We start from the raw sequence: 25,969 nt of genomic DNA, 5'->3' as shown, positions 1-25,969 counted from the left end.
GTCCAACAATGAACTGTAAGAGCTAAAATTAAAAAAAAATCCACTGATAAACAAAATAAATATCTACGATTTTACTTCAGTCTATAACATTTTTCAAACTTCTCCTAGGCCGTGTTTGTCTAATTTGCATGAAATTTGGTATAATTAATCTTTAGACCCTCCTGACAAAAAGTTATCAAAATCATTTTTATTTGTCGAAGCACTTTGGAGTTACAAGCCAATAAAATGTATGGGCAATATTCAAACTTAACAAAACTTTGTAAACATGGACAATAGAACATTCTGAGGTTACAGGACAAATGTAATCAACTTCCAATGCTAGGAGGCGGTATAACTTAAACAAATCCTATTTGTGCAACTGTGATCAAAGCAGTTGAACTTTAACACCAAAACTTCTGTCAAATTTGGCTATTTTGGTCATCTTCTCTTCACATGTGCTTGGACTCTGATAATTGCCACTTGTGGCTGTATTTTTATTTCATTACTGTTTATTTAAATAATTACTTTCAAAACCTGATGCAAGGTTTAATTATGTGATAAATAGTTGAAGGCTGTTTTAATTTAATTTGTTAATAATAATATAAATATTTACAGATTTAAATAAAGGTGTTCAAAAGCATATTTGTTTTGCTATGATATCTAAATTGATATATTTTTACTTATACTGATTACTGATTTTTATAATTTTACTGATATTGGTATTGACTACTGAAATGTTTATATTGTGACAAACCTAGACATCATGCTGTGTTTTCCTGTGGTTTTGTGTGATGTATGTCTGTGTGTCCATTAGGTTTTTAACAGTCAGGATCGTCCACCTAAGACAGCCACTCCAGAGGAGTTCATCCGCATGACTAAAGGCATCACACTGGCTACAGCTAAAGCAGTGGCTGCTGGGAACTCATGCCGTCAGGAGGACGTTATTGCCACCGCTAACCTAAGCAGACGAGCCATCGCTGACATGCTTCACTCTTGCAAGGTGACACCACCCGCATACCACTGTCAATATATGACAGAAGACATGTGCACAGTTATATTATTGAATATATATGCACGTAATACATATGTATACTTAAATCAAAATGATGTAAGATTTTCTGGATACATAGCCAAGTTAAGGCCCCTGGCACGACACAGAGGCTGTTTGCAATTGTCAAGCAATGTAACAACTTGAAGCATTAAAGGAATAGTTCACCCAAAAATAAACATTCTCTCATCATTCACTTATCCTGTTGCCATCCCAGATGTGTATGACTGTCTTTCTTCAGCAGAACACAAATGAAGATTTTTAGAAGAAGATAGAGCTCTGTCAGGTCCTTATAATAGAAGTACACGGGTGCCAGCACTTTGACGGTCCAAAAGTCATATTTAGGCAGCAATAAAGTAATCCATGCAACTCCAGTCAATCAATGAAGGTCTTTGAAGCAAACCGATAGGTTTATTTAAGAAACAAGCCGATAATTAAAATGTTTTTAACTTTAAAATCTGCGCTTCCATCCAGGTCTCTGATGCTGTTTGAAATGTCCGAACTCTCGCGTGACATTCGTTCTTCTGTTGTAAATAAGTGGCACTTCCGAATTCTCATGTGAACTCGCCGATGCGCTTGCGTCACGCTTTGCATCAGCTGCTGGCAGGAAGCGCTTTTAAAAAGTAAATAACATTTTAATTATCAATGTACTTTTTACACAAACGTATCGATTTGCTTCAGAAGACCTTCATTGATCGACTGGAGTCGTGCGGATTACTTTATTGCTGCCTAAATATGACTTTTGGACCGTCAAAGTGCTGGCACCCGTGTACTTCTATTATAAGGACCTGACAGACCTCTATCTTCTTCTAAAAATCTTCATTTGTGTTCTGCTGAAGAAAGACAGTCATACACATCTGGGATGGCATCAGATTAAGTGAATAATAAGAGAATTTTCATTTTTGGGTGAACTATTCCTTTAATATATAAGGTGTGGTCACGGGTGTGGGTTTATAGTCATTTTACAACAGCAATCAGTCATGAGAGGATGGGTGATTTTACTGCGGGTAACAGGATTTTAGGCATTTTACTTTGCGTTGTGCCAAAGTGCCAAACACCCCTCACCTGTGGAAAAGTCACTGTAAAGCACAGCCTCTCGAGGTCGATTGCTGTTATATATGCCTTAAAATGTATCATTCAGAGTACTCTAGTTCTATATGATTTAGGATCTTTAAGAAAATATATTTGCAACAATTGGTTGTTGACATGCCAAGCAATGTCCTTCAATGTGACTTGCTAGAATTAAATCAAAGACTATTTCAAACTACATTATTCTAAATCTTGTATGCATGCAGCTTTTATGAGCTCATATTCATTAAGTAACTACATAGAATATTTGTACTTTATAAAATCTAGTCAGATCTTAGGTATGAACTATGGCACATGGGAAATTACGTTTCAGCTTCTGTCTGTACTTGGTATCAGCAGATATTTTAAGACTAGGTTTTTTAATAACTGGTACTGGTGCATAACTAACCTGACATTGTTTTTAATAAAAAAGATCATGTCCATTTGTGAACAACTTCCAGAAATATTTGATTTTCCTTATCTGTTGTGCAGCAAGCAGCGTTCCACCCGGAGGTGAGTCGTGACGTTCAGTCTCGAGCGCTGCGCTTCGGCTCCGAGTGTGCTACAGGTTACCTGGGTCTACTGGAGCATGTGTTAGTGGTGAGTTAACAGTGTTTACCAGACCACCCTATTAACACATGCACACACACACACACACACACACACACACACACACACACACACACACACACACAGTAGTGCACAGGTAAGGGTCATTAGGGTTATCCTCTGTGAAAAACAGAGAAGCAGCATTGGGTCTCCTGTTATTTCCTGCTATTTATTTTAGTAATTGTCATACTAAATTTTACGTAGGCAATGACTCTTAAAGTTTTGTCTGAAATGTATTAGTGTAGATTGTTAAATAAATATTCTAATAGGAAATATTAAAAGTTGTAAAGGCCCAAATCAGTTGAGTTGAATGTCGGATTTTGTAAGAGACTGGTTGTAATAAGGCACAGATCAAATTATTGTGAATTAGACCTCAGAAATTATTGCATTGTTTTCCATCCTTCATTTTCTGTTCTCTCTGGTGTGTGTGTGTGTGTGTGGTCACTGTGATAGCCGGTGAGTAAAAAGTGATTGATTGTGCATGTGAATGTCTATGCCTGTGTGTGTGTATAGAAATGCAAAAATTACATAACATGGTGTATAATGCAGTTGTTCTGGTGGGTCGGGACCCAAAATTGTTACATGCAAATAATAAATGCAACTAACCATATAACTGTGAATAAATAGAATAGCAAAATAATTAACTTTTAAAAGGGAGTAGTAAACACTTCCTTTTAGGTTCTTTTGCTGACACCCAATTAAACTATGGTATTTTTCTGTCACTTCTCTGGTCATCTGGTAGAAGTGAGCCAAATTAGGCAGATGGTAACATACAGGTTGCGTGACATCCTTCGCATTAAAACAAGGTTAAAAAAATATGACCCAGAGTACTGTACATTAAATACAGGTTCACTTGCAACAAGGATAAACATGGTTTGTGCTGACCACAATGCACTTAGAGTGGTGAAATTATTGGCTTAATATTATAATAGATCATATATTTCTCTGCTTGATTTAAAGGAAATTTTGTTCACTTTTGCACAATAAACTATTTTGGTACTGTTGCCACTCGATGTCCAATGAGTCCTGAACAGTTGAGAATCACTGCTATTATGTGTCAATATAGTAACTGGTGTGATTTTAAGTTAGTTTCTTTTTCTTTTCTTTTTTTTAGTGATTTTAACATGACAGTTGGTGCATTCTGATATTTTAATTTTAAAATGTTAATGACATCCTGATTAGTCCAAGTGTTTTGTTATAGGTCATTTTACTAAAGATCTCAGATTAGTTTGATTGTGACAACAATTAACATTTTATTCATGTATTTAAGACTGCATTATGGTGATGTGTTAATCATGTACTGCTGTATTGGAGGAGGCCATCGCAGGATGGATCGTCAAATATACAGTGTATATAGAGAGAGAGTGAGACAGACAGTGATTTTATAGTGTTTGTATAGACAGATAACGTGTTTGTGTGAGTGTCTGTGTGTGGGTTTCTGTTCTTGTCTGCATCATTCCCAGCATTCCTGCTCATGGAGTCTTTTCTCAGCCATCTATTTTAAACAAACATCTCTCTTAATGCCACACACCTGTTACCAACACTGCCCTTGAGGTTGCGCGCGCACACACACATACACACACACACACAGACACACACACTCTTATAGCTAAGGAATGACTGTGGATTAGAGTGTTCTGTGTGTTCAGCAGGTTTCTTCTGCATGACTTCTTGAGTGTAAAAATGTGCTGAACACTGTTTTGAATGTATCATCTGTGTCAGATTTGTTCTCTGTCCATGTTTAATCACTTCTTAATCCAGCATAATCACATGTGTGAAGTTTGGCAGATTGTCTCTTATCACAGGTGGGATTTTTGTCCACAGATCATTCAGAAACCCACACATGACCTCAAACAGCAGCTGGCCAACTACTCCAAACGTGTGGCCAGCTCAGTGACGGAGCTCATACAGGCCGCAGAGGCCATGAAAGGTATGACACAATATACACAGTTAGCATGCAGTTGAATTCCCTCCTCCCCATGCAGTTCTCTCTGCACATATTATTATTTGGTAAGGTTGCACCAGCAACCTGAGTTTCACCATGAGTTCAAGCGGCAGCTGTTTACAACTCAAATGAGGTAATGACTCAGGAGGAGAAGATGCTGAAAATAAAAAGCATTGTTAAAGGTGTCATGACATGAGGATTTATATATGAGTTCTTTGTTCTATAAAAACATACTGTAACATACCCCAATGCAAAAATAAATAAATAAATAAAAGCAATAAAAACCAATCTGCAAGAGCGCCTTATTCTCTTAATTCCACAACTTTGTGACATCACACAGGGTTTCAATAATGTTAGTAATACTAATAAGGCCTACTACTCCTGCACACCAAAGGGAATTCAGAGGACACCTTCTTGCGCTCATCTGAACTATTTTTAACTATTACACAGGTCTATGGAAAACTCTATTCTGATTGGTCAATGGCGCCATTTAGTGGTCTGATATTTCTGAAAAATTACTGCACATCCAGGGTTTAAGCAGAGGTGAAAGTAACAAATTACAACTACTCTCGTTACAGTACATGAGTAAATTTTTCTACTTTTTTAGTATAAATATTTTATAGTACCTTTACTTGAGGTGACCAAAAATGAATTATTGAACTTTGCTACTTTTATTTTCCACCACAATTGCAAAGTACAAAAAAATTATCCCTGAATGTTCGGCAAGGTATAAGCGATAAAAATGTTTTCAAACTGAAACGCGTATCTTTGCAGCACAACGGAAGCCCGCAGGGCACAACAGTGTGCTCCAGAGATAGCGTGAGTCATCACTTGTGCAAGTCATACAGGCTTCAGTCCAATGTGACACAGACTACAAAATTTATGCAATCCTTTTGAATTCTACAGAGAATGCTGTACTCTAAAGCACTTATAGAGGTATTCAGCAAGCAGCTTCCAATTATTCAGATTTTTCATGGCATACATGTACATGTGAAATTTTGACACTAAAACCAAAGGGACTAAAACATGAGTAAAGTAGTTAAGTTAAAGGGGTCGTGACATTCTATTTTTCTTTTTTTTTTCTATGACTTCCACTCATAAGTTGTTGTTTTTTACCAAAACAGTCATAATTTAGTAATCTATGATAATGTTCCACCCTGTCTCTCACCCTATGACTGATATGCTCGGTTTTCGGCTCTGTACCACTTTAAGACTTGTGATGACTGAATGATAGGTTATGGTTTGGTTATAATTATTGGATTGGTTATGATAGGCTAACATCTTGCAGCCCCTCGAATACAGCCATATACACTCAGGAGCACATTTACTAAGAATGAATTGCGCCCGCTAAAAAGGGCCACTTTTTTGCACGTGCTGACTGCGCTCTTATAGCGCCCGATTCAGTAAAGGAATTTTGCAGATCAGGCAGTGGTGCCCACAAAATCGCTGCTGAACGCAATTTGCACGTGCAGTTCTGATCTTGTGGTCCGATTCTGAGCGCAATATAGCCGAGGATGCCACAGACCACCGTATTTGACCCACCCTGCCGGGACTGAACAGCATCACTTTTATCCAGACATCTGGATTATCTCTTAAACATGCAGAATGTGTGCTTGACCACACCGCGTATCTGCATATATGCCAGGTTATAAGGCTCTTCAACATCATTTGATGAGTATTTGATTAATTACTGCTGAAATGATAGGTTGAAATGTTCACAAACATCTCTTTTAAATAAAATTCATTTGGCGGTAATAGCGTGATGTAAATTCTGCAGGGCAAATTGCACGGAGTTTGTGAATAAAGCACAATCTTAAATGAGCCTAATTAACATAGAGGTGTGTTTGTGCAGAAAAGAATGAAAATGACTTCATTTCAAAATTGAAGACACAGCTAAATTTCAGTGCTGATTGCGCCCGCTAAACCTGATTGCAGGTGGTTAGTGAATAAGACTAAGTAATTTGCGCTGAAATACCATGTGCAAAAGTGGCGCAACTCTTTAGTGAATCTGCCCCTCACCGAGCAATTTATTAGAAAAAAACTGTATACCTACTTGTTCATGCGATTATCTAATGCATAAAATCATGCAAATACGGGTCAGGAGCTTCAGTTAATGTTCACATCAACCATCAGAATTGGGAAAAAATGTGATCTCAGTGATTTCAACCATGGTATGATTGTAGTTTTTCAGATTGTTGTTCTCTAGAAAATAAGGAAAATAAATAATAGAAAAAATAAATGTCTTCCTAGGTATTTTGTACTCAAATAATAGAGATACTTTGATTTATAATTACACTAATCTCACATATGAGGAACTTTCACTTATTACTGTTTTTTTGTTATTGTTTTGTTTGTCTACTGCATTTTGATTTTTGATTGGTTGTGATGTTCTCTGCAGGCACAGAGTGGGTGGACCCTGAAGACCCCACTGTCATTGCTGAGAACGAACTGCTGGGAGCCGCAGCCGCCATTGAAGCTGCCGCCAAGAAACTTGAGCAGCTCAAACCTCGAGCCAAACCCAAGGTGATGAGACATATAACCATGTCCCTTAGGACACATGCTCCTCTATAACTCACCGTCAGATTACTGAAACAGTATACTGCTTGACATTTACATTTATCCTGTTAGTGAGACTGAGTTCACTGCATGCTGTGGAAAACACTGCCCTCATTTACTGATCAGATTAAGAGTTTTTAATGTTGTATGAAGTACCCAAACATCATACTTAATTTAAAGTAATTAAAGACTTGTTGAGTAAATGTCCTGCTATTGTGGCCCTCTGGTGCACAACACAACAAAATAACAAAGTAAACAAAAAGAATTAAGCCACAACACAACTGAAACCTAACCCTAACCCAAAATGGAACATTTAAGGAGAGGCCCAAGCCACAATGATCCCTCTGAGACTGAGTTACTTGAAGTTCCTGCTTGAGCCTTAAAAACAGGGTAAGCTGGACAAATAGCATGTAGGGGTTCCAGTGAGCAAGTTTCCTTCTAGAAATGAAACTTGACTCGGTTGCCAACTAAGTGAACCAACTAAAGCGTTCAGTCCATTCTCCTACACCAGACAAACTGGGGAAAACCCTACCAATTTTTTTTTTTCTCCCAATTTGGAATGCCCAATTCCCAATTTGCTTTTAAGTCCTCGTGGTCGCGTAGTGATTCACCTCAATCCAGGTGGCGGAGGACGAATCCCAGCTGCCTCCGCGTCTGAGACCGTGTGCTTGGGCTCAGTGCTCCATGTGTGGTGATTCCCCTTTGGTAATCCCATTTGATGAGTTTCCACTGTTCGGTTTCCCCCTTAGGTGAAACCTGTGTTTCCCCTCGTCAGAGCTTTCTCTGTCTCGGCCACTGTGCTGCGTACCCTCTCTGTAGATAGGGTCCTCCTGTGGTATCATTCCATATGTGTACTTCCCTGTTGGTAAGTCCATGTGAGGTATGCTCCACATGTAACCTCCCTCCAGCAGGATGTGGTCTCCATAGTGCTCTCCTTCCTGGAGAGGGAAGAGCACTTCCCAGCGCTATTCTAGAAAGTGCTCGGCGGGAGATTGCTTAACAGCAAATTTAGAAAGGCACCGCCGGTAGCCTACATGGGTAAGTGTCTTCTCCCCCCTTAACAGGACTAGGGAGACGCCTTACCTAACTCGCTGGACGGTCACGACATGTTTGAGCGCTAACTGCGAGGCACGCAGTAGGTTACCTGTGTCCACTCTTCCCTGCCTCGTGACATGGTTCAGCACCTGCGGCGTTTCCTATAGGAACCCCTAGTGTCATTACATCGACACAACGTCGAGTGAGTGACAGACAGGGAACGTCTTGGTTACTGATGTAACCTCTGTTCCCTGATGGAGGGAACGAGATGTGGTGTCCCTCCTGCCGTGGCACTGAACCGGCCACTGACATGGCTGGGACTCTCTATCGGCTCCTCAGCATAAATCTGAATGAGTGATGCACGCCATCTTCTTTTATACCCATATGTCCAGGCAGAGAGTGGCATGCAAATTCCACTCTGCAATTTTCATTGGCCTTTTCTGTTTTAAGCAAAGGTGTTTGGGGCTATACTCTTTCTAATAGCACCTGTAGACTCAGTGCCCAGAGGAAACACAGCACTCAACCATGTGAGGGTGACCGCTGATATGCGGCGTAAGAATCCAGCAGCATAGCAAAGAGTGAGAGGACGAACACACATGCATTCGGCTCCGAATAAAAAATATTAATGAGTGATGCACGCCATCTCCTTTTATACCCATATGTCCAGGGCGGAGAGTGGCATGCAAATTCCACTCGCCAATTTTCATTGGCCTTTTCTATTTTAAGCAAAGGTGATTGGGGCTCTCAAGATCGAACCCCTAGTGTCACTACATCGACACAACGTTGAGTGAGTGACAGAGGGGGTATGCACATTAAGCTTGCTTTGCCAATCGCCATAAAAGAGAAGAACAACAACAAATGTAAGAAAAAAATGCAAGAACTTCACCATAACATAGATCAAATACCATGTAGGTATAATACCAAACATAACAGGGCACCAGTCGTGGTGCAAACTGGCTTTGTCAAAAGATATGCAAATTAAAAGCCTTCCAATGCTGAAAAAATATGTCTTAGTATTTGTTTTGAATGTTTTAATTGACTTTTAATTCGTCTATATCAAATGATAGTATTTACATGAATAAATGTGTATATATGCAATAATGTCATGTAGCATGTTTGTTGGGTCCATTTAACTTTCCCACAAAAAAAACATCCAATAAATACCTTGTAATAAATGAGGGCTATTATCTACTATTGGTCTCACTGTTCTTCCCAATCCCCGTGCAAACAGACACTTTCTTTTAATAAACATGAACAAATGTCATGACATACTCCATTTTTTTAATAATTGTATTGTCTTCCCTGAGGTCCAATTATAATGTTAGTAAAGATTTTTGCACCAACAATAGTCAAAATTTAGCTGTATATATGATCATTTTCCACCCTGCCTTTGGCCCTCTGTCTGAAACACTCAGTTTTCAGCTTTCTAGCCCTTTAAGACTTGAATGTAAATGCCTACTGTTATGATTGGCTAACATCGTGCAGCCTCTTGAATACACGGCCATATATATTTGAAACTCAATCAAAAGAAAATGGACAAGCTCCTCAACATTTTATAACTAAATTTCAGGGTTTACACATAACGCACACCAAACACAATGCATCCGAAAAACAGTTCAGTCAAGCACAGCAGCACCATAAAGTATAAAACAGCCATGACATGAAACTGGTAACTTACGGTTTTGCAGTCGGGTCCAAGAATGTTTTTAACTGCCCCATGTTTCAATAAACGTTCCTTTGTAAAGCTTGAATCATATTTTTACTGGTTCACAAGCAATCCACTCTGATTGGAGCCGGAAACACATACAATCCATGCTGATACAAGCCGAAAACACATAAAATCCACATTGATATGATCCGCAAACACTTATAGGGCCCTACGATTTCCGTGTTGCGGAATGTGAGAAGCCACTGCTTATACACTAACCGCATGATTAACATCACGTGCGCTCTGTGTGTGTATTAATGATATAGAGCAGAGCAGTTTATTTGATGTGATGCACAGCACATATACACTATATATATTTATAGAATTAAATCATAGCATTTTGCAGTTTAATAAGCACATTGGCCCATTTAGCGAACTGTTTTCCAGAGTTGCGAAGTTAAGCCGTCAAAAACATCTGGTTTTCACACAAAATGCCAAAATAAAAGCTCCATTTAACTAGACACGTGAAATTGAAAAATGCGACAAATATTTTTCTTCTGTATAGTAAAATGTAATAATGTAGTTGTAGTAGTAGTAGCCTGATAATAATAATATACAAATAATAATTGCATTAAATTTAAGCAATATCTTAAGTGTTTCATCACTGCTTTCATTAATACTGAGCAGCACTGTATTTGACCATAATAACAATAAAATAAAATAACAAAACAAAAAAACTTTGTATTGTGCTGTGAAGATCAGTGTAGATGCTCTTCATTTAATAAAAAATAATGCAATGGTATGTAAAAAAAAAAAGTAATTTTTCTGTTTTCATTTTATTAAGATGCTATTCATTAATTTGATTAGACAGTTTTTTAATGATAAAATGTAATTAAACTTTAAAACCCGGAATTCAAAGAAAATAAAATGGAAAACACGGAATTTGGGAAAAAATAAAACAGAATTTTGAAAAAAATAAAACCATTTCATAGAGCCCTACACATACAATCCACGCTGAAATGTTATAAACACAAACGTAATACAATCCATGATCATACGCTGACGTGATCAGTAATTGTTAACCTTCAGTTGCTTTTTTCCTGTTGTTGGGGTGCTTCAACAGGCCAAAGCAGAGACGCTGATCATCATAGTCGTGACATCTCTTATGTCTGTTTACATACAGGACGGCATGCAGTTCTCTCAGCCAGCGGTTGAGCAGTTGAATGGTCCAGAACAGATGTTTTTTAAAAGTTGCGCTAGTACCGTTCTTAAAATGCGCCGCACATCGCCAGAAAAACATTAGAATGATCAAAAACATCGATCTAGTGCATGTTTACATAGACCAATAATTAAAAGTGGCGCAGGTGGGTGCAAAAACGTGTCCAGGACGCGTTTATACTCAAAACAGAAAGACACAGAATGGGGGTCTCCTTTTTTCAGTGTTAGAATTTGACATTGCAACTTTTAAAAGCGGCACGAGATGCATGACAACAGTTCAAGCAGTTTTGAGTTCTCAAACTTACAGTATGATTTTATAGTAGAATGACCTCTTATATGTTAAAAGATCAAAGGAAAATTTGATTCCTCGTGTGCAACGGACGTCCAGCGTTTGGCATCTGGACAGGTGCATAAACTCTGTGGCACATAACTCAATCTGCCAGCAGTCCTCATGGTTCTGAAAGCCTTTTAATCAGACATACAGGGGTCACCTGCAGATTTACTGTCGTGTCAGGGTGCCAGGACAGGCCAATGGAGACTCCACCGTCAACCATTTCAGAGGTGTTGTGAGGCATTTGGGAAAGCCAAGGTGGGAGGCATTTGGGAAAGCCAAGGCAGAAATGTTTGCCTCCCTGGAGCCCACATATTATCGCCTCTGGTACTCCATGACTGCAAGCTCCGCTAGGCTCCGCTAGAATGGCCAGCAAAATACGAATATGCATTTTTTCCCCATCCCATTGTTACATCAACTATTGTACAAGATACGGGAAGACAAGGAATGTTGGGCCGAAAAGGCCCAACATCCACAATTTGCCCAAAGAGAGGAAACTCCTCCTCTCCTCCTCCCTTTGAATCAGACGAGGCTAAGAGTCTACACATGCTCTGCCCTGTGAGGGCATTACACATGTACATTGACCAAATAAGTAGATTCAGGGTATCAGAAAAACGATTTGTTTGTTTTGGAAGCCATTCACCCGGTTTGGCCATCTCCAAGCAAAGAAATTCCCACTGGGTCGTGGATGCTAATGAGCTCGCTTATGATTGCAAGGCATATGATATCCCATGGAAGTGAAACTCATTCCACCAGGAGTATGGCCTAGGAGTATGGCCTCCTGCTGGGCATGGGCAAAGGATGTGTCACTAGAAGACATACACTATATTGCCAAAAGTATTCGCTCACCCATCCAAATAATTGAATTCAGGTGTTCCAATCACTTCCATGGCCACAGGTGTATAAAATGAAGCACCTAGGCATGCAGACTGCTTCTACAAACATTTGTGAAAGAATGGGCCGCTCTCAGGAGCTCAGTGAATTCCAGCGTGGTACTGTGATAGGATGCCACCTGTGCAACAAGTTCAGTCGTGAAATTTCCTCGCTATTAAATATTCCACAGTCAACTGTCAGTGGTATTATAACAAAGTGGAAGCGATTGGGAATGACAGCAACTCAGCCACGAAGTGGTAGGCCACGTAAAATGACAGAGCGGGGTCAGCGGATAGTGCGCAGAGGTCGCCAACTTTCTGCAGAGTCAATCGCTACAGACCTCCAAAGTTCATGTGGCCTTCAGATTAGCTCAAGAACAGTGCGTAGAGAGCTTCATGGAATGGGTTTCCATGGCCGAGCAGCTGCATCCAAGCCATACATCACCAAGTGCAATGCAAAGCATCGGATGCAGTGGTGTAAAGCACGCCGCCACTGGACTCTAGAGCAGTGGAGACGCGTTCTCTGGAGTGACGAATCACGCTTCTCCATCTTGCAATCTGATGGACGAGTCTGGGTTTGGCAGTTGCCAGGAGAACGGTACTTGTCTGACTGCATTGTGCCAACTGTGAAATTTGGTTGAGGGGGGATTATGGTGTGGGGTTGTTTTTCAGGAGCTGGGCTTGGCCCCTTAGTTCCAGTGAAAGGAACTCTGAATGCTTCAGCATACCAAGAGATTTTGGACAATTCCATGCTCCCAACTTTGTGGGAACAGTTTGGGGATGGCCCCTTCCTGTTCCAACATGACTGCGCACCAGTGCACAAAGCAAGGTCCATAAAGACATGGATGAGCGAGTTTGGTGTGGAAGAACTTGACTGGCCTGCACAGAGTCCTGACCTCAACCCGATAGAGCACCTTTGGGATGAATTAGAGCGAAGACTGCGAGCCAGGCCTTCTCGTCCAACATCAGTGTCTGACCTCACAAATGCGCTTCTGAAAGAACGGTCAAAAATTCCCATAAACACACTCCTAAACCTTGTGGAAAGCCTTCCCAGAAGAGGTGAAGCTGTTATAGCTGCAAAGGGTGGGCCGACGTCATATTAAACCCTATGGATTAAGAATGGGATGTCACTTAAGTTCATATGCGTCTAAAGGCAGATGAGCGAATACTTTTGGCAATATAGTGCATGTCGGGCTGCAGGTTTGGCCTCCCCTAACTTCTTTGCCAGGTTTTTATAACTGTATCTTCCTTCTCTTCCCAGATCTTTACAGGGGTAGATGGATGATAACTGACCAATCGGTTAGTATTGTTGTTAGAAGCTTTGCTCTGTCCATTCCCAGTGATGTGGATGAGAGCACATGGGCAACGTTTAACTACCCTGCCAGCTAGTGTCATTGTGCCAAAAGCCATTGTTCACTACCTTGTCGGCTAGTGGCATGGTGCCAAAACCCTTGGCCAGGCAGTTGCATTGCTCCCCTCATTACCACTGACTGGGAATAGGTGTTGAGACATTGCTCCACTACCCAGCATGGCGAGTGTCTCTGTCTTGACATCGAGCCTTTTGGTTATTGTTCCACATCCCTTCATGTTTTTCAATATGATGGTGTGGTCTCCAGCAATGCTTTTGACTACCATGTTACAGCTAGTAGGCATTGCACATCAGCGCTACGGTGTGAGGGTATATGGCTCCCATAGCATCAGCTTCTGACTCTGTGTCAAAATGATCTTCTTAAAAAGGGAATGTCTTGGTTACTTACGTAACATTGGTTCCCTTAAAGGAGGGAACGAGATGCTGCAAAGCTGTTCCACAGCTACTGATTTTTCATAGTAATGGGACAAGAGATACTCTCTTTCTCTTATGTCAGAAAATTCTAATGATGTGAAGGACCTTGTGAAGATTCTGGAGGAAAAAGATAGACAAGTATCCATATCCACATTAAAACGAGTCCTATATCAACATAACCTGAAAGGCTGCTCAGCAAGGAAGAAGCCACTGCTCCAAAACCGCCATTAAAAAGCCAGACTATACTTTCAAGTCCACATGGGAACAAAGATCTTACTTTTTGGAGAAATGTCCTCTTGTCTGATTAAACAAAATTTGAACTGTTTGGCCATAATGACCATCGTTATGTTTGGAGGAAAAAGGGTGAGGCTTGCAAGCCAAAGAACGCCATCCCAACTGTGAAGCATGTAGGTGGAAGCATCATGTTATGGGGGTGTTTTGCTGTAGGAGGGACTAGTGCACTTCACAAAATAGATGGCGATCATGAGGAAGGAAAATTATGTGGATATATTGAAGCAACATCTCAAGACATCAGCCAGGAAGTTAAAGCTTGGTCGCAAATGGGTCTTCCAAATGGACAATGACCCCAAGCATACCTCCAAAGTTGTGGCAAGATGGCTTAAGGACAACAAAGTCAAGGTATTGGAGTGGCCATCACAAACCCCTGAACTCAGTCCGATAGAAAATTTTTGGGCAGAACTGAAAAAGCGTGTGCGAGCAAGGAGGCCTACAAACCTGACACAGTTACACCAGTTCTGTCTGGAGTAATGGGCCAAAATGCCAGCAACTTATTGTGAGAAGCTTGTGTAAGGCTACCCAAAACGTTTGACCCAAGTTAAACAATTTAAAGGCAATGCTACCAAATATTAACAAAGTGTATGTAAACTTCTGACCCACTGGGAATGTGATGAAAGCAATAAAAGCTTAAATAAATAATTCTCTCTACTATTATTCTGGCATTTCACATTCTTAAAATAAAGTAGTGATCCTAACTGACCTAAGACAGGGAATGTTGTCTACGATTAAATGACAGGAATTGTGAAAAACTGAGTTTAAATGTATTTGGCTAAGGTGTACGTAAACTTCAACTGTATTTCTGTAGTTGCTTAAGACTAGAGCTGGGAATTGCCACAGAACTCCCGATTTGATATTACAACGATATTTAATTGCTGATTCTATATGTTTTGAGATTAAGTATTCTGTAGCAAGCGCTGCTTTCACTGAGCCGTGTGCAGTTTGTTTTACTTTTTGTGGTGTGCAGTCACAAAAGTAACAAGGTTCTTGATAAATGTATTGGAGTAAAAGTATTAATTTTCTCCTCAAAATGTAGTGAATTAAAAGTGAATGTAAACAGAAATGTTTATACTTGAGTAGAAATATATTTTAAAAAATAAAAATAAAATCTGTGTTTGTACTTTGTTACTGTACACCTCTGAGTTTAAATACAAAGACAACTTAAAGACGACTTCTATAATGTTCCTAGTAACCCGAATATTCAGTGGCAAATAATTTAGGGTGGGACTTGACACTGCACTGATCAAATGTTCACAATTGTACCAGGGACATTTATTAAGAAAGTAAGAAAGTTTCCCAATGTTAATAGATAGCACTACAGTATATTTATAATATAATGTTTAAAACAAAATGATTCAAGATTATTTTTAATTAATGTTTTATTGAACTATTCCTGTTTGCATTGTCCAGTTTGGATTTGGATTTAAGGTAACACAAATCATATGAAATATGAATGATGTTGTGATCATTGCTTTCAAACACTGTGCATGAATTTTCCATCATTATTTGTACTGGATTCAGAAAATAAACCCAGAAACCATTGTGATGTGCTCATGCGCATATAAAAACTGTAATGCTGTTCAAACAGACAGAAAATAAATGTTTGTTCTGTTTGTTTACAGGAAGCTGATGAGAGTCTGAACTTTGAGGAACAGATTCTAGAAGCAGCTAAATCCATCGCTGCTGCCACCAGTGCATTAGTCAAAGCTGCATCTGCTGCTCAGAGAGAGCTTGTGGCGCAGGGCAAGGTATATATACAACACACATACACCTTACACCGTTACTGTTAGCCAACTCCATTTGTGCTTAATATCATAATATTTTTCCACATCATTGTCTTATAAGGGGAAACAGTTTATTCACTTTTTAAGTTCAATTCTATTAACATTTTGGGCCGAATCACTTAAGAGTTGCATCACTTCAATATGGAGTATATCAGCACAAAAGCCAGCATCTTATTTACTAACTATCCGCAGTTCAGCTTGACAAGGTGTAATCAGCGCTGGTATAATGCTTTACTAGGCATATTTCAATTAAGTCATTCTTTTTAACACAAACATGCCTTCTATCTAAGCAGTTTGAATTAAATTGCAGTTTTTAATACATTTTCATGATCATGGCAGCATTAATTCATCAAGTGATGATCAAACAATGAAGAAGAGCTTTACATTCAGGCATATATCCAGTTTAAGGAACTTCCATCATTGTAAAGCAGTAGTGGAGTGATGCTGTACAGTCCCAGTGAAGTATGCTATATCGCAGTTGTCAGCTGCACCCTCCACAACCTACAACTTGCCTACAAGATGACGAATTGTGGTGTACAAATTGCGAACAAAACTTATTTTGTGGGTATGTTTGTGCCGTTTCCTAATTTGCATAATTCATTTAGTGAATCAGGTGCTAATACAGTGCAGCCAGTGCATGCAAATAACACTATTAGCGGGCACATTTCAATACTTGTTGAATTCCCCTTAGTAGTTTAATTAGATTGTATTGTTTTCAAGATAAATCCCAAGTTAAGTCCCTAAGGCAAGTCAGGTCACTCGGCGGCCATGTTTGTAATGCATCTGGGCAGCTATTGTTAATGGATACAAGCGGGATACAAGTTCAGCTCCTGTCTATTCTCATCCTGTCTCTTAGATTCAGTATATTTAAGAATTGATGAATGTGAAATCTCAGAATTTGTTCAGTTTAATTCAGATTGAATTTCTCTGTCAGGTGGGGGCGATCCCAGCAAACGCAGTGGATGATGGACAGTGGTCTCAGGGTCTCATTTCAGCTGTAAGTCTCGGTCAAACCTGTTTCTGTCACAGTTAGTGCATTAGGTGTTTAAACTGAGATATTTCTTCTAGTTAACTTTGTGGACACACAAAATAGTTTTACAGTTTTATACAATGTTTTTATTGCAGGTTTTTTGCATTATTTCATTGTTCGTCTACTTTGTTGTAGGCCCGAATGGTGGCAGCAGCTACTAACAACCTGTGTGAGGCAGCTAATTCTGCAGTTCAGGGTCACGCCAGCGAAGAGAAGCTCATTTCTTCAGCTAAACAAGTGGCAGCGTCCACCGCTCAGCTGCTGGTTGCCTGTAAGGTGAAGGCTGACCAGGACTCCCAGACCATGAAGAGACTGCAGGTCAGTGTGTGTGTGTGTGTGTGTGTGTGTGTGTGTGTGTGGTTTCAGTACTTTCATACAGTTTTGAGTAAGGTATTTTTGTATGACTTTTGAATCTTATTGGAAAAGTGGCTTCCCAAGACTTATAGACATAGCCTAGAAAACTAATATAATGCAATAACACAGAGGAAAATGATGACAGAATTTTTCCAGATTTGTATTGAGGAGCTTATTAAACAAAACTGTCAGTTCCTTCATGCCAGATGTATAAACCAAGGCAATAATTTCATGCAGTGTTTCGTCAGAAATATGATTAAAATAGTACAAGTGGTCAATGTTCTGTGTAAGTATTATTGTATTCTTATTAAAGTTTTATTTAACACTGGGTTTAACACATCCAGATAAATTAACATAGTAAATTGTTGCACTTTTGGCCTCTAGCAGGTGAGGAGGCTTTTCAGAATGATACTGTAGCAGGATACGTGAGATGGGCCGATGAGCAAGGAAGTATAGCACAGGAAGCGATAGTATTACACACTAGAATAGTTTATTTTCAATGAGGGGACGAACAGTCAAATAATTTAATGTGGGAGCAGGACACCGAACTTATGTTGAGAGATAGAAGAGACGTAATAGTTCAAATAATAGTATTTCAGTTTGACACTTGAGTGAACACAGAGTTGCTTTGTGTCCATCTCAACAAAGTCTTTAAATATTCAGTGTCACAATGAAACCCATCTCTCGCTAGTGAGACAGCTGTCGCCCTGCACTGCAAGGTTAAATTTAGAACCAGACAACTCTGAGATGAACAGAAATCACCAATGAAGAGCAACATACAGTCTTTAAATATAACAGGAAATAATAATTACTGTTTATCTGTCTACACATCTAACTGTCATTTTCTCTCTTTATGTTCTCCTGCACTTTCTCTGTCTGAGTAATATCTGTGTTAAGCTCTATATTTGGTTGCTATTTTTAACCGTAATAACTGTATTTTGGTCGTGTAACAGTAAGATGTTAAAGTGGTAATGGTGAAGTATTTAATATATGGGTAGTTGACGCATAAAGTATTTTTTTTTAATAAACGTCAAGAGTTTAGGTTCAAATCTATATAAATGTACAAGGGAAAGTGTATATTTTAGGTGCTGTGATCATTCAGGTGGTCAGGTGAAAAGTTTTTCACATTGTAAAAGTATACAGACGGGCAGGGAGGAGGCGGGAAACGGCTGAACAGTAAACATAAACTGTAATGATATAAATTGACTTAAAATAACATAAAACATAAGGACACATGCAACGCGGCCACGTGCGTCTCTCTCTCTCAAACCGGCGTCTCCAGCTGCCCCTTATCTCGCTCTCCCACTGATCAGCTGATTCAGCGTCGGCCGTGCTCCATCACGGGCTGGCCACGCCCTTCTCCTCATCACACACATTTTATTCACCTTTTTGCCTTCACTAGTTCATTTAAAATGTTCCTGCTGTTTGACAAATTAAACTGCTCTTTAACTAAAAGCTCATTAAAGCTATATATATAGTAATTATAAAAGAATTAGCAAAATGCTGTTTAGAATAGTTTTAGATGGAGTATAGAATGTCACACCACAGGACTTGCCTAAAGTATTTCATATCACAGTCCAGCTGTCTGATATTTAGTGTGCACTAATGAGGGCTCGTGATACAATGACAACTTATGTTAAGATGACTGGATAATTTGAAGTCTGTAAGTTGTATGCATGTCATAAAATATCGATATATCGATTATTGAACGGCACGTTATTTTATCGCTATATTATTGAGGCATCAATATATTAAAATTAGCCGACATTTAAAGTAGAAGCCTAATTTGTGCAGACATCACCTGTCAATCAACTCTAGAACGCGCATGCGAATTAGCTATACAAGCCAGGGAAATTGCGTTTTTAGCGTAATATGAGGTAAAGAATCACTGTTTATGATTCCAGTATTGTCAGATTTGATTACTGATTTGAAATATGTTCTTTGATCATAATCTTGGCCGACCATTTTTGAGAATTTGGTCTTTCTCCATTCAAGTAGATAGGAGTTGCACTGGCATGACTGGAAATAGCCTCCCGAGAGCGTTCCAGAAATGGCCGACAGTGGACTGACTTGATAGAAAGACTTTGATTTTAAGCAGGATGTACCTTCATAGAACTATTTTTTTTTTTTTTTTTTAACGCACCAGACACGTCCGGTGTGCAACCCCCTTAAATATACCCTGCCGCTCACACTTTACAAAGTTGAGTTGAGAAATATATTTGAAAACACCAAGACTATTGTGCAATGTGCAGCCATATTTATATCCGAAAAAAATCCTGATATATATCGATCCCAAGCCTAGTAATTTATCAACTCATAAAAGCACTAAATTTCAAAATAATGTTTTACAGTGTAGTACTTAATTGTAGTACTTGTGTAGCATTTCAGTTTTCTGTTTTGTTCGGTTAACACACTCACAGTAAGGATGAATGGTGTTTGTGATGCCAATTTACTGAGTCATGTCAGACAGCATCTGTTTCAAACAAACCCTAATCCGCCTCGCCATATATCTGTAAACTCTTGTTAAAACTGCTTGTTGCACACTGTTGCAAAGGTGTCGTTCACTGATAAAGAGTATGTCAATCTGTCAGCTTGGAAAAAGTGGAAAAAACATGCAGTTCTCTCTTGGACCATGAAATTTCATATTTGCAACCAATGCCTCTTAAAGGAATGTTCTGGGTTCAATACAAGTTAAGCTCAATTGACAGCATTGGTGGCATAATATTGATTACCACAAAAATTTATTTTGACTTGCCCCTCTTTTCTTTAAAAAAAGCAAAAATGTTGGTACTAACAATAGAAGTGAATGAGGCTAATCTGTAAAAGTTAAAATACTCACTGTTTCAAAAGTATAGCCACAAGACATAAACAATATGCACAGTAACATGATTTTAGTGAAGATAAAATCACTTACTAACCTATTCTGTGTAAAGCCAATGATGATTTAATCAACTTTACAGCTCAAATAATACATGAGTTTTAATAGAGAAATTAATGTAAGTGCTTTTATAAAATTATAAGCTTAAAATTTCTGTCTTTAAACCCTTCAAGAATTGGCCCCATTGTAAGTGCCTCTCTTTAACTTTGATTTTTGATCAAGATGGATGAGTCGAAAATCGTTTTTTGTGGTAATCAACATTATTCCATAAATGTTGTCTATTGAGCTCAACTTGTATTAAACCCAGAATATTTCTTTAAGCTTGGAGTTGGAGACTTTTTAATGGATAGAAGACATAGGCAAAGGCAAATATTGTATTGCACTGTTATAAGTATTTCTGTATGAGGAGCGGAACTGCATTGTCTTCAATGTATGCATTGCTTTCACTTAATTATTAAATTACACACTAGTTATTTGTTTACTGATAATGCAATCAATAAGAAATGTAATCCATAAAAAGTAACTGTAATCTGATCACACACATTTAAAATCTAATGTAATGTAATCTAACTACAAGTACTTGGTTTTTGGGATACATCAATATTTGCTAAGAAAGGTCACAAAATAAGGATAATTCAATATATAATAATCAAAATAATTATAAATATAAAATTACATTACATTGTAGCAGATGATTAAAAAGTGGAGCGTGGCGCCGTGCGAGGTTCGGACACGTGAACGGCGAGCTCTGTGCAAAATCCCAGGGCACTTTTCGTAAATAGAGTAGGGGTGTAACCCCGGTGTCCTGGCCAAATTCCCCTCATTGGCCCTTCTCAGTCATGGCCTCCTAATAATCCCCATCCATAAATTGGCTCTATAACTATACTCTCTCCTCACCACCAATAGCTAGTGTGTGGTGAGCGTACTGGCGCACTATGGCTGCCGTCGCATCATCCAGGTGGATGCTGCACACTGGTGGAGGTTGAGGAGAGTCCCCTGTTCACTGTGTAAACACTTTGAGTGAAGTGTCTGAAAAAGCGCTATATAAATGCAACATTCATTCAATCATTCATTTATTCACTAAGGATGGCTGCAAAATATTTACTTGCCCACAGCAAGCGGTGTCCTTCATAAAGTCAATGGAATGAGTGGGTCATTGTGTGATGCTCTCAATGCCGCCGAGTAGGCCAGACTCACTGAACATTCTCTTGACTGTCCGAGGAAGCTGAGCACCTTTTTTGTTTCTTTTTGTGTTGGTTCCACCTAGCAGCTTGAGTTTGTTTTGTGGAATAACACTTCTTCGGGACAGTTTGTGGATGAATCTGCATGTTCTTTGTGCTTATGCCTCCTATTGGATGGATTTTGTTTTGTGGAATATTTCTTGCAAATTATTAGAGTAATTTGGGCATCTGTTACACTCATGTAACAGCCGAATGGGCCTGACTCACTGAACATTCACTTGACTGTCCGAGGAAACTGAGTGCCTTTTTGTTTCTTTTTGTGCTGGTTCCGCCTAGCGGCTGGAGTTTGTTTTGTGGAATAACACAACTTTGGGACTGTTATGTGTATGAATCTACACGTTCACGTTCTATTGGCTGGAGTTTGTTTAATAGATTGTTTTCTGTTGTGTAATTTTGTCACAAAATTTGTATAGAAGCATCCCTATATGATATAATATTGGGAGGAGACTTTAATCTTTTGTTGGACAAAAGTGCGTAAGCCCCCTAGAGCAACATTGACGCTTCGCAGGATGTGTAAAAATCTCGGTCTTACAGATATTTGGAGACTTTTGAACCCATCTGGTAGGGACTATACATTTGTTTGTCTAGATATACAGGTGCATCTCAATAAATTAGAATGTCGTGGAAAAGTTAATTTATTTCAGTAATTCAACTCAAATTGTGAAACTCGTGTATTAAATAAATTCAGTGCACACAGACTGAAGTAGTTTAAGTCTTTGGTTCTTTTAATTGTGATGATTTTGGCTCACATTTAACAAAAACCCACCAATTCACTATCTCAAAAAATTAGAAAATTAGAATACATCATAATTCAATTTTTAGTAAATTGTTGGCCTTCTGGAAAGTATGTTCATTTACTGTATATGTACTCAATACATGGTAGGGGCTCCTTTTGCTTTAATTACTGCCTCAATTCGGCGTGGCATGGATGTGATCAGTTTGTGGCACTGCTGAGGTGGTATGGAAGCCCAGGTTTCTTTGACAGTGGCCTTCAGCTCATCTGCATTTTTTGGTCTCTTGTTTCTCATTTTCCTCTTGACAATACCCCATAGATTCTCTATGGGGTTCAGGTCTGGTGAGTTTGCTGGCCAGTCAAGCACACCAACACCATGGTCATTTAACCAACTTTTGGTGCTTTTGGCAGTGTGGGCAGGTGCCAAATCCTGCTGGAAAATGAAATCAGCATCTTTAAAAAGCTGGTCAGCAGAAGGAAGCATGAAGTGCTCCAAAATTTCTTGGTAAACGGGTGCAGTGACTTTGGTTTTCAAAAAACACAATGGACCAACACCAGCAGATGACATTGCACCCCAAATCATCACAGACTGTGGAAACTTAACACTGGACTTCAAGCAACTTGGGCTATGAGCTTCTCCATCCTTCCTCCAGACTCTAGGACCTTGGTTTCCAAATGAAATACAAAACTTGCTCTCATCTGAAAAGAGGACTTTGGAACACTGGGCAACAGTCCAGTTCTTCTTCTCCTTAGCCCAGGTAAGACGCCTCTGACGTTGTCTGTGGTTCAGGAGTGGCTTAACAAGAGGAATACGACAACTGTAGCCAAATTCCTTGACATGTCTGTGTGTGGTGGCTCTTGATGCCTTGACCCCAGCCTCAGTCCATTCCTTGTGAAGTTCACCCAAATTCTTGAATCGATTTTGCTGCGGTTCTCTCGGTTGGTTGTGCATCTTTTTCTTCCTCACTTTTTCCTTCCACTCAACTTCCTGTTAACATGCTTGGATACAGCATTCTGTGAACAGCCAGCTTCTTTGGCAATGAATGTTTGTGGCTTACCCTCCTTGTGAAGGGTGTCAGTGATTGTCTTCTGGACAACTGTCAGATCAGCAGTCTTCCCCATGATTGTGTAGCCTAGTGAACCAAACTGAGAGACCATTTTGAAGGCTCAGGTAACCTTTGCAGGTGTTTTGAGTTGATTAGCTGATTGGCATGTCAACATATTCTAATTTTTTGAGATAGTGAATTGGTGGGTTTTTGTTAAATGTGAGCCAAAATCATCACAATTAAAAGAACCAAAGACTTAAACTACTTCAGTCTGTGTGCATTGAATTTATTTAATACACAAGTTTCACAATTTGAGTTGAATTACTGAAATAAATGAACTTTTCCACGACATTCTAATTTATTGAGATGCACCTGTATAAAGCAGAGAGTCTTTTTCTACCATTCCCTCAGTGAAATCTGCTGGTGGTGAAATATTTACCTCAGCCATTGATATTAATAATGCTTTTAAGAGTTCTATCTTGATCTCTATAGCTCCACGTCTTTGTCTACTGATAAAGATATAAGACATTTTGTGGAACCATTAGAACTCCCTAAACTGACGGCTGAGCAGAAAAATTATCTTGATTCTGAGATAAACTTGGAGGAGCTTGGTGAGGTAATTAAGGCCTTGCCTACAGGCAAGGCTCCGGGGCCAGATGGCTTTGCCGTTGAATTTTTTAGATCTTATGCTACAGAACTGGCTCCACTTTTGTTCGAAATTTATAAGGAATCATTAAAGAATGGAAAGCTTCCATCGACCATGACACAAGCCCGGATCAGTCTGATTCTTAAAAACGACAAAGATACAAGCGAGTGTAAGCGTTACCGTCCAATTTCCCTAATCCAGCTAGACGGATCGAGCAATGTGGGCAGGTGGGCTTCATTACATTTATCTATGATTGGGAAGGTTAATGTTATTAAAATGAATTGTATTCCAAAATATAACTACCTGCTACAGTCTCTCCCTGTAGATGTCCCCCTCTCTTATTTCAAGCAATTTGATAGCATAGCGAAATCCTTCATTTGGAATGGTAAGCATCCTAGATTACATGTTAATAAGTTACATAGGCCGATTGACAAAGGTGGGCTAGGCCTACACAAGATTTTGTTTTATTATTATGCATTCGGTCTCTTCCACCTGAGAGAGCCCCTCCCTGGTTTTTTGTTGAACAGGAAGTTCTTGACCCTATTTCGCCATTCTAAAGCCTTTCTATCAAACTAATCTGAGAAGTTAAGTTACAACCCGTTATCTCACATTTGCACTCGGTATGGACAAAAGTGTCCAGAGTGTTTAATTCAGACATTTATTTAAATGTTGCCTCAAGCATATGGCTGAACCCTAAATTATGTATTAATAAGTCCCCTTTCTGCTGGTCAGAGTGGATTGTGAGGGGGGTTACTACACTCAGTGACCTATATGAGAGTGGAGTGTTGAGATCTTTTTCAACATTTTGGGATTCCCTGATCTCAGTTCTGTAGGTATTTACAGCTGCGCCACCTGCTCTGCATTGTTTTTGGGAGTAGCACACACACCCCGAAAGCAGCAGATACTCTAAGAGAGGTGATTACTGCTTTTGGAAAAGGTCATGAGGCATCAGTGTATTATTCCCTCCTAATTCAGAGTCTGGGGGACATAGCTTTAACTTCTGTCAAGAGATTATGGGAGAAAGATTTAAACTTGGTATTGAAGGAGGGAGTGTGGGCTAGGATTCTAAAAATTGTCAAGTCTGTTCGCCTTATGCAGTTCAAGATTTTACACAGATTCTATTGGACCCCCTCTAGATTGTATAGGCTTGATCTTAAAGACACACCCACCTGCTTGCAATGCCAATTAGAAGATGGAGACACAACCCATGTTTTTTGGGGGTGTGTTAAGATCCAAGAATTTTGGTTGAAGGTTCAGAGTTTTATATGTGTCGTTTTGGGCATTCAAATTTCATTCTGCCCCAGACTCTGTATTTTGGGCAATGGGGCGGTCATAAATTTGGGGGATAAACATAAAAAATTGGGTTCTGACCAATAATATGATTGGCAGGCAAATTATTTTAAGAGAATGAAGTCGGCTGGAGCACCCTCATTTCTGGAGTGGTGTGCGGAGATGGGGAGGGTGGCTGCTTTCAAGGAAATATCAAGCAGAAGGCTGGGGTTTCGGAATTTGTTTGATAGGAAGTGGGACTTAGTGTTTTTGGGGGACTCTTGGGGATGGGCTGTGGAGAGAAATGTTTAGTTTTAATTATATATGATTATTATATTTTCTTCAATATAGTCAGTCAATATAGTGTTTGGTTTATTTACATATTATTCAACATAAGCCTATCACTGATCTACAATCTACAGTCCATTTTTCAGTTGTCCGAGTTTTTCAATCTGTCCGAGGTAGACAGGGCTATTCTTAAAGGACATCCGTCTGTGTTATTTCTAAAAAAGCAACTGGAGCGACTGTGGTTCCGCCATGTTTCACTGGTTTTAATGTCTCGCCATAAACAGTATTTTTATGACGATGTCAAGTAAATGCAG

At 39.3% G+C, this 25,969-nt stretch overlaps 1 protein-coding gene across 3 annotated transcripts in view; it reads left to right on the top strand.

Moving 5' to 3' along the window:
- The window catches only part of LOC127433270 (talin-1-like), a 264,085-nt gene that overhangs the window by 209,415 nt on the left and 28,701 nt on the right, over positions 1 to 25,969 (top strand). For all 3 annotated transcript variants that reach the window (XM_051684988.1, XM_051684989.1, XM_051684990.1), the window contains 7 exons: positions 794 to 979; positions 2,588 to 2,695; positions 4,529 to 4,634; positions 7,048 to 7,172; positions 16,009 to 16,134; positions 17,105 to 17,167; positions 17,336 to 17,518. In XM_051684988.1, the coding sequence (XP_051540948.1) occupies positions 794 to 979; positions 2,588 to 2,695; positions 4,529 to 4,634; positions 7,048 to 7,172; positions 16,009 to 16,134; positions 17,105 to 17,167; positions 17,336 to 17,518 (897 nt within the window). The remainder of the gene's footprint in view (positions 1 to 793; positions 980 to 2,587; positions 2,696 to 4,528; positions 4,635 to 7,047; positions 7,173 to 16,008; positions 16,135 to 17,104; positions 17,168 to 17,335; positions 17,519 to 25,969) is intronic.

Source organism: Myxocyprinus asiaticus, chromosome 43 (assembly GCF_019703515.2).
Source record: "Myxocyprinus asiaticus isolate MX2 ecotype Aquarium Trade chromosome 43, UBuf_Myxa_2, whole genome shotgun sequence".
Lineage (NCBI taxonomy): Eukaryota > Metazoa > Chordata > Actinopteri > Cypriniformes > Catostomidae > Myxocyprinus > Myxocyprinus asiaticus.
Note: the sequence above shows the minus strand (reverse complement) of the source record. Positions and strands in the feature narration are given on the sequence as shown.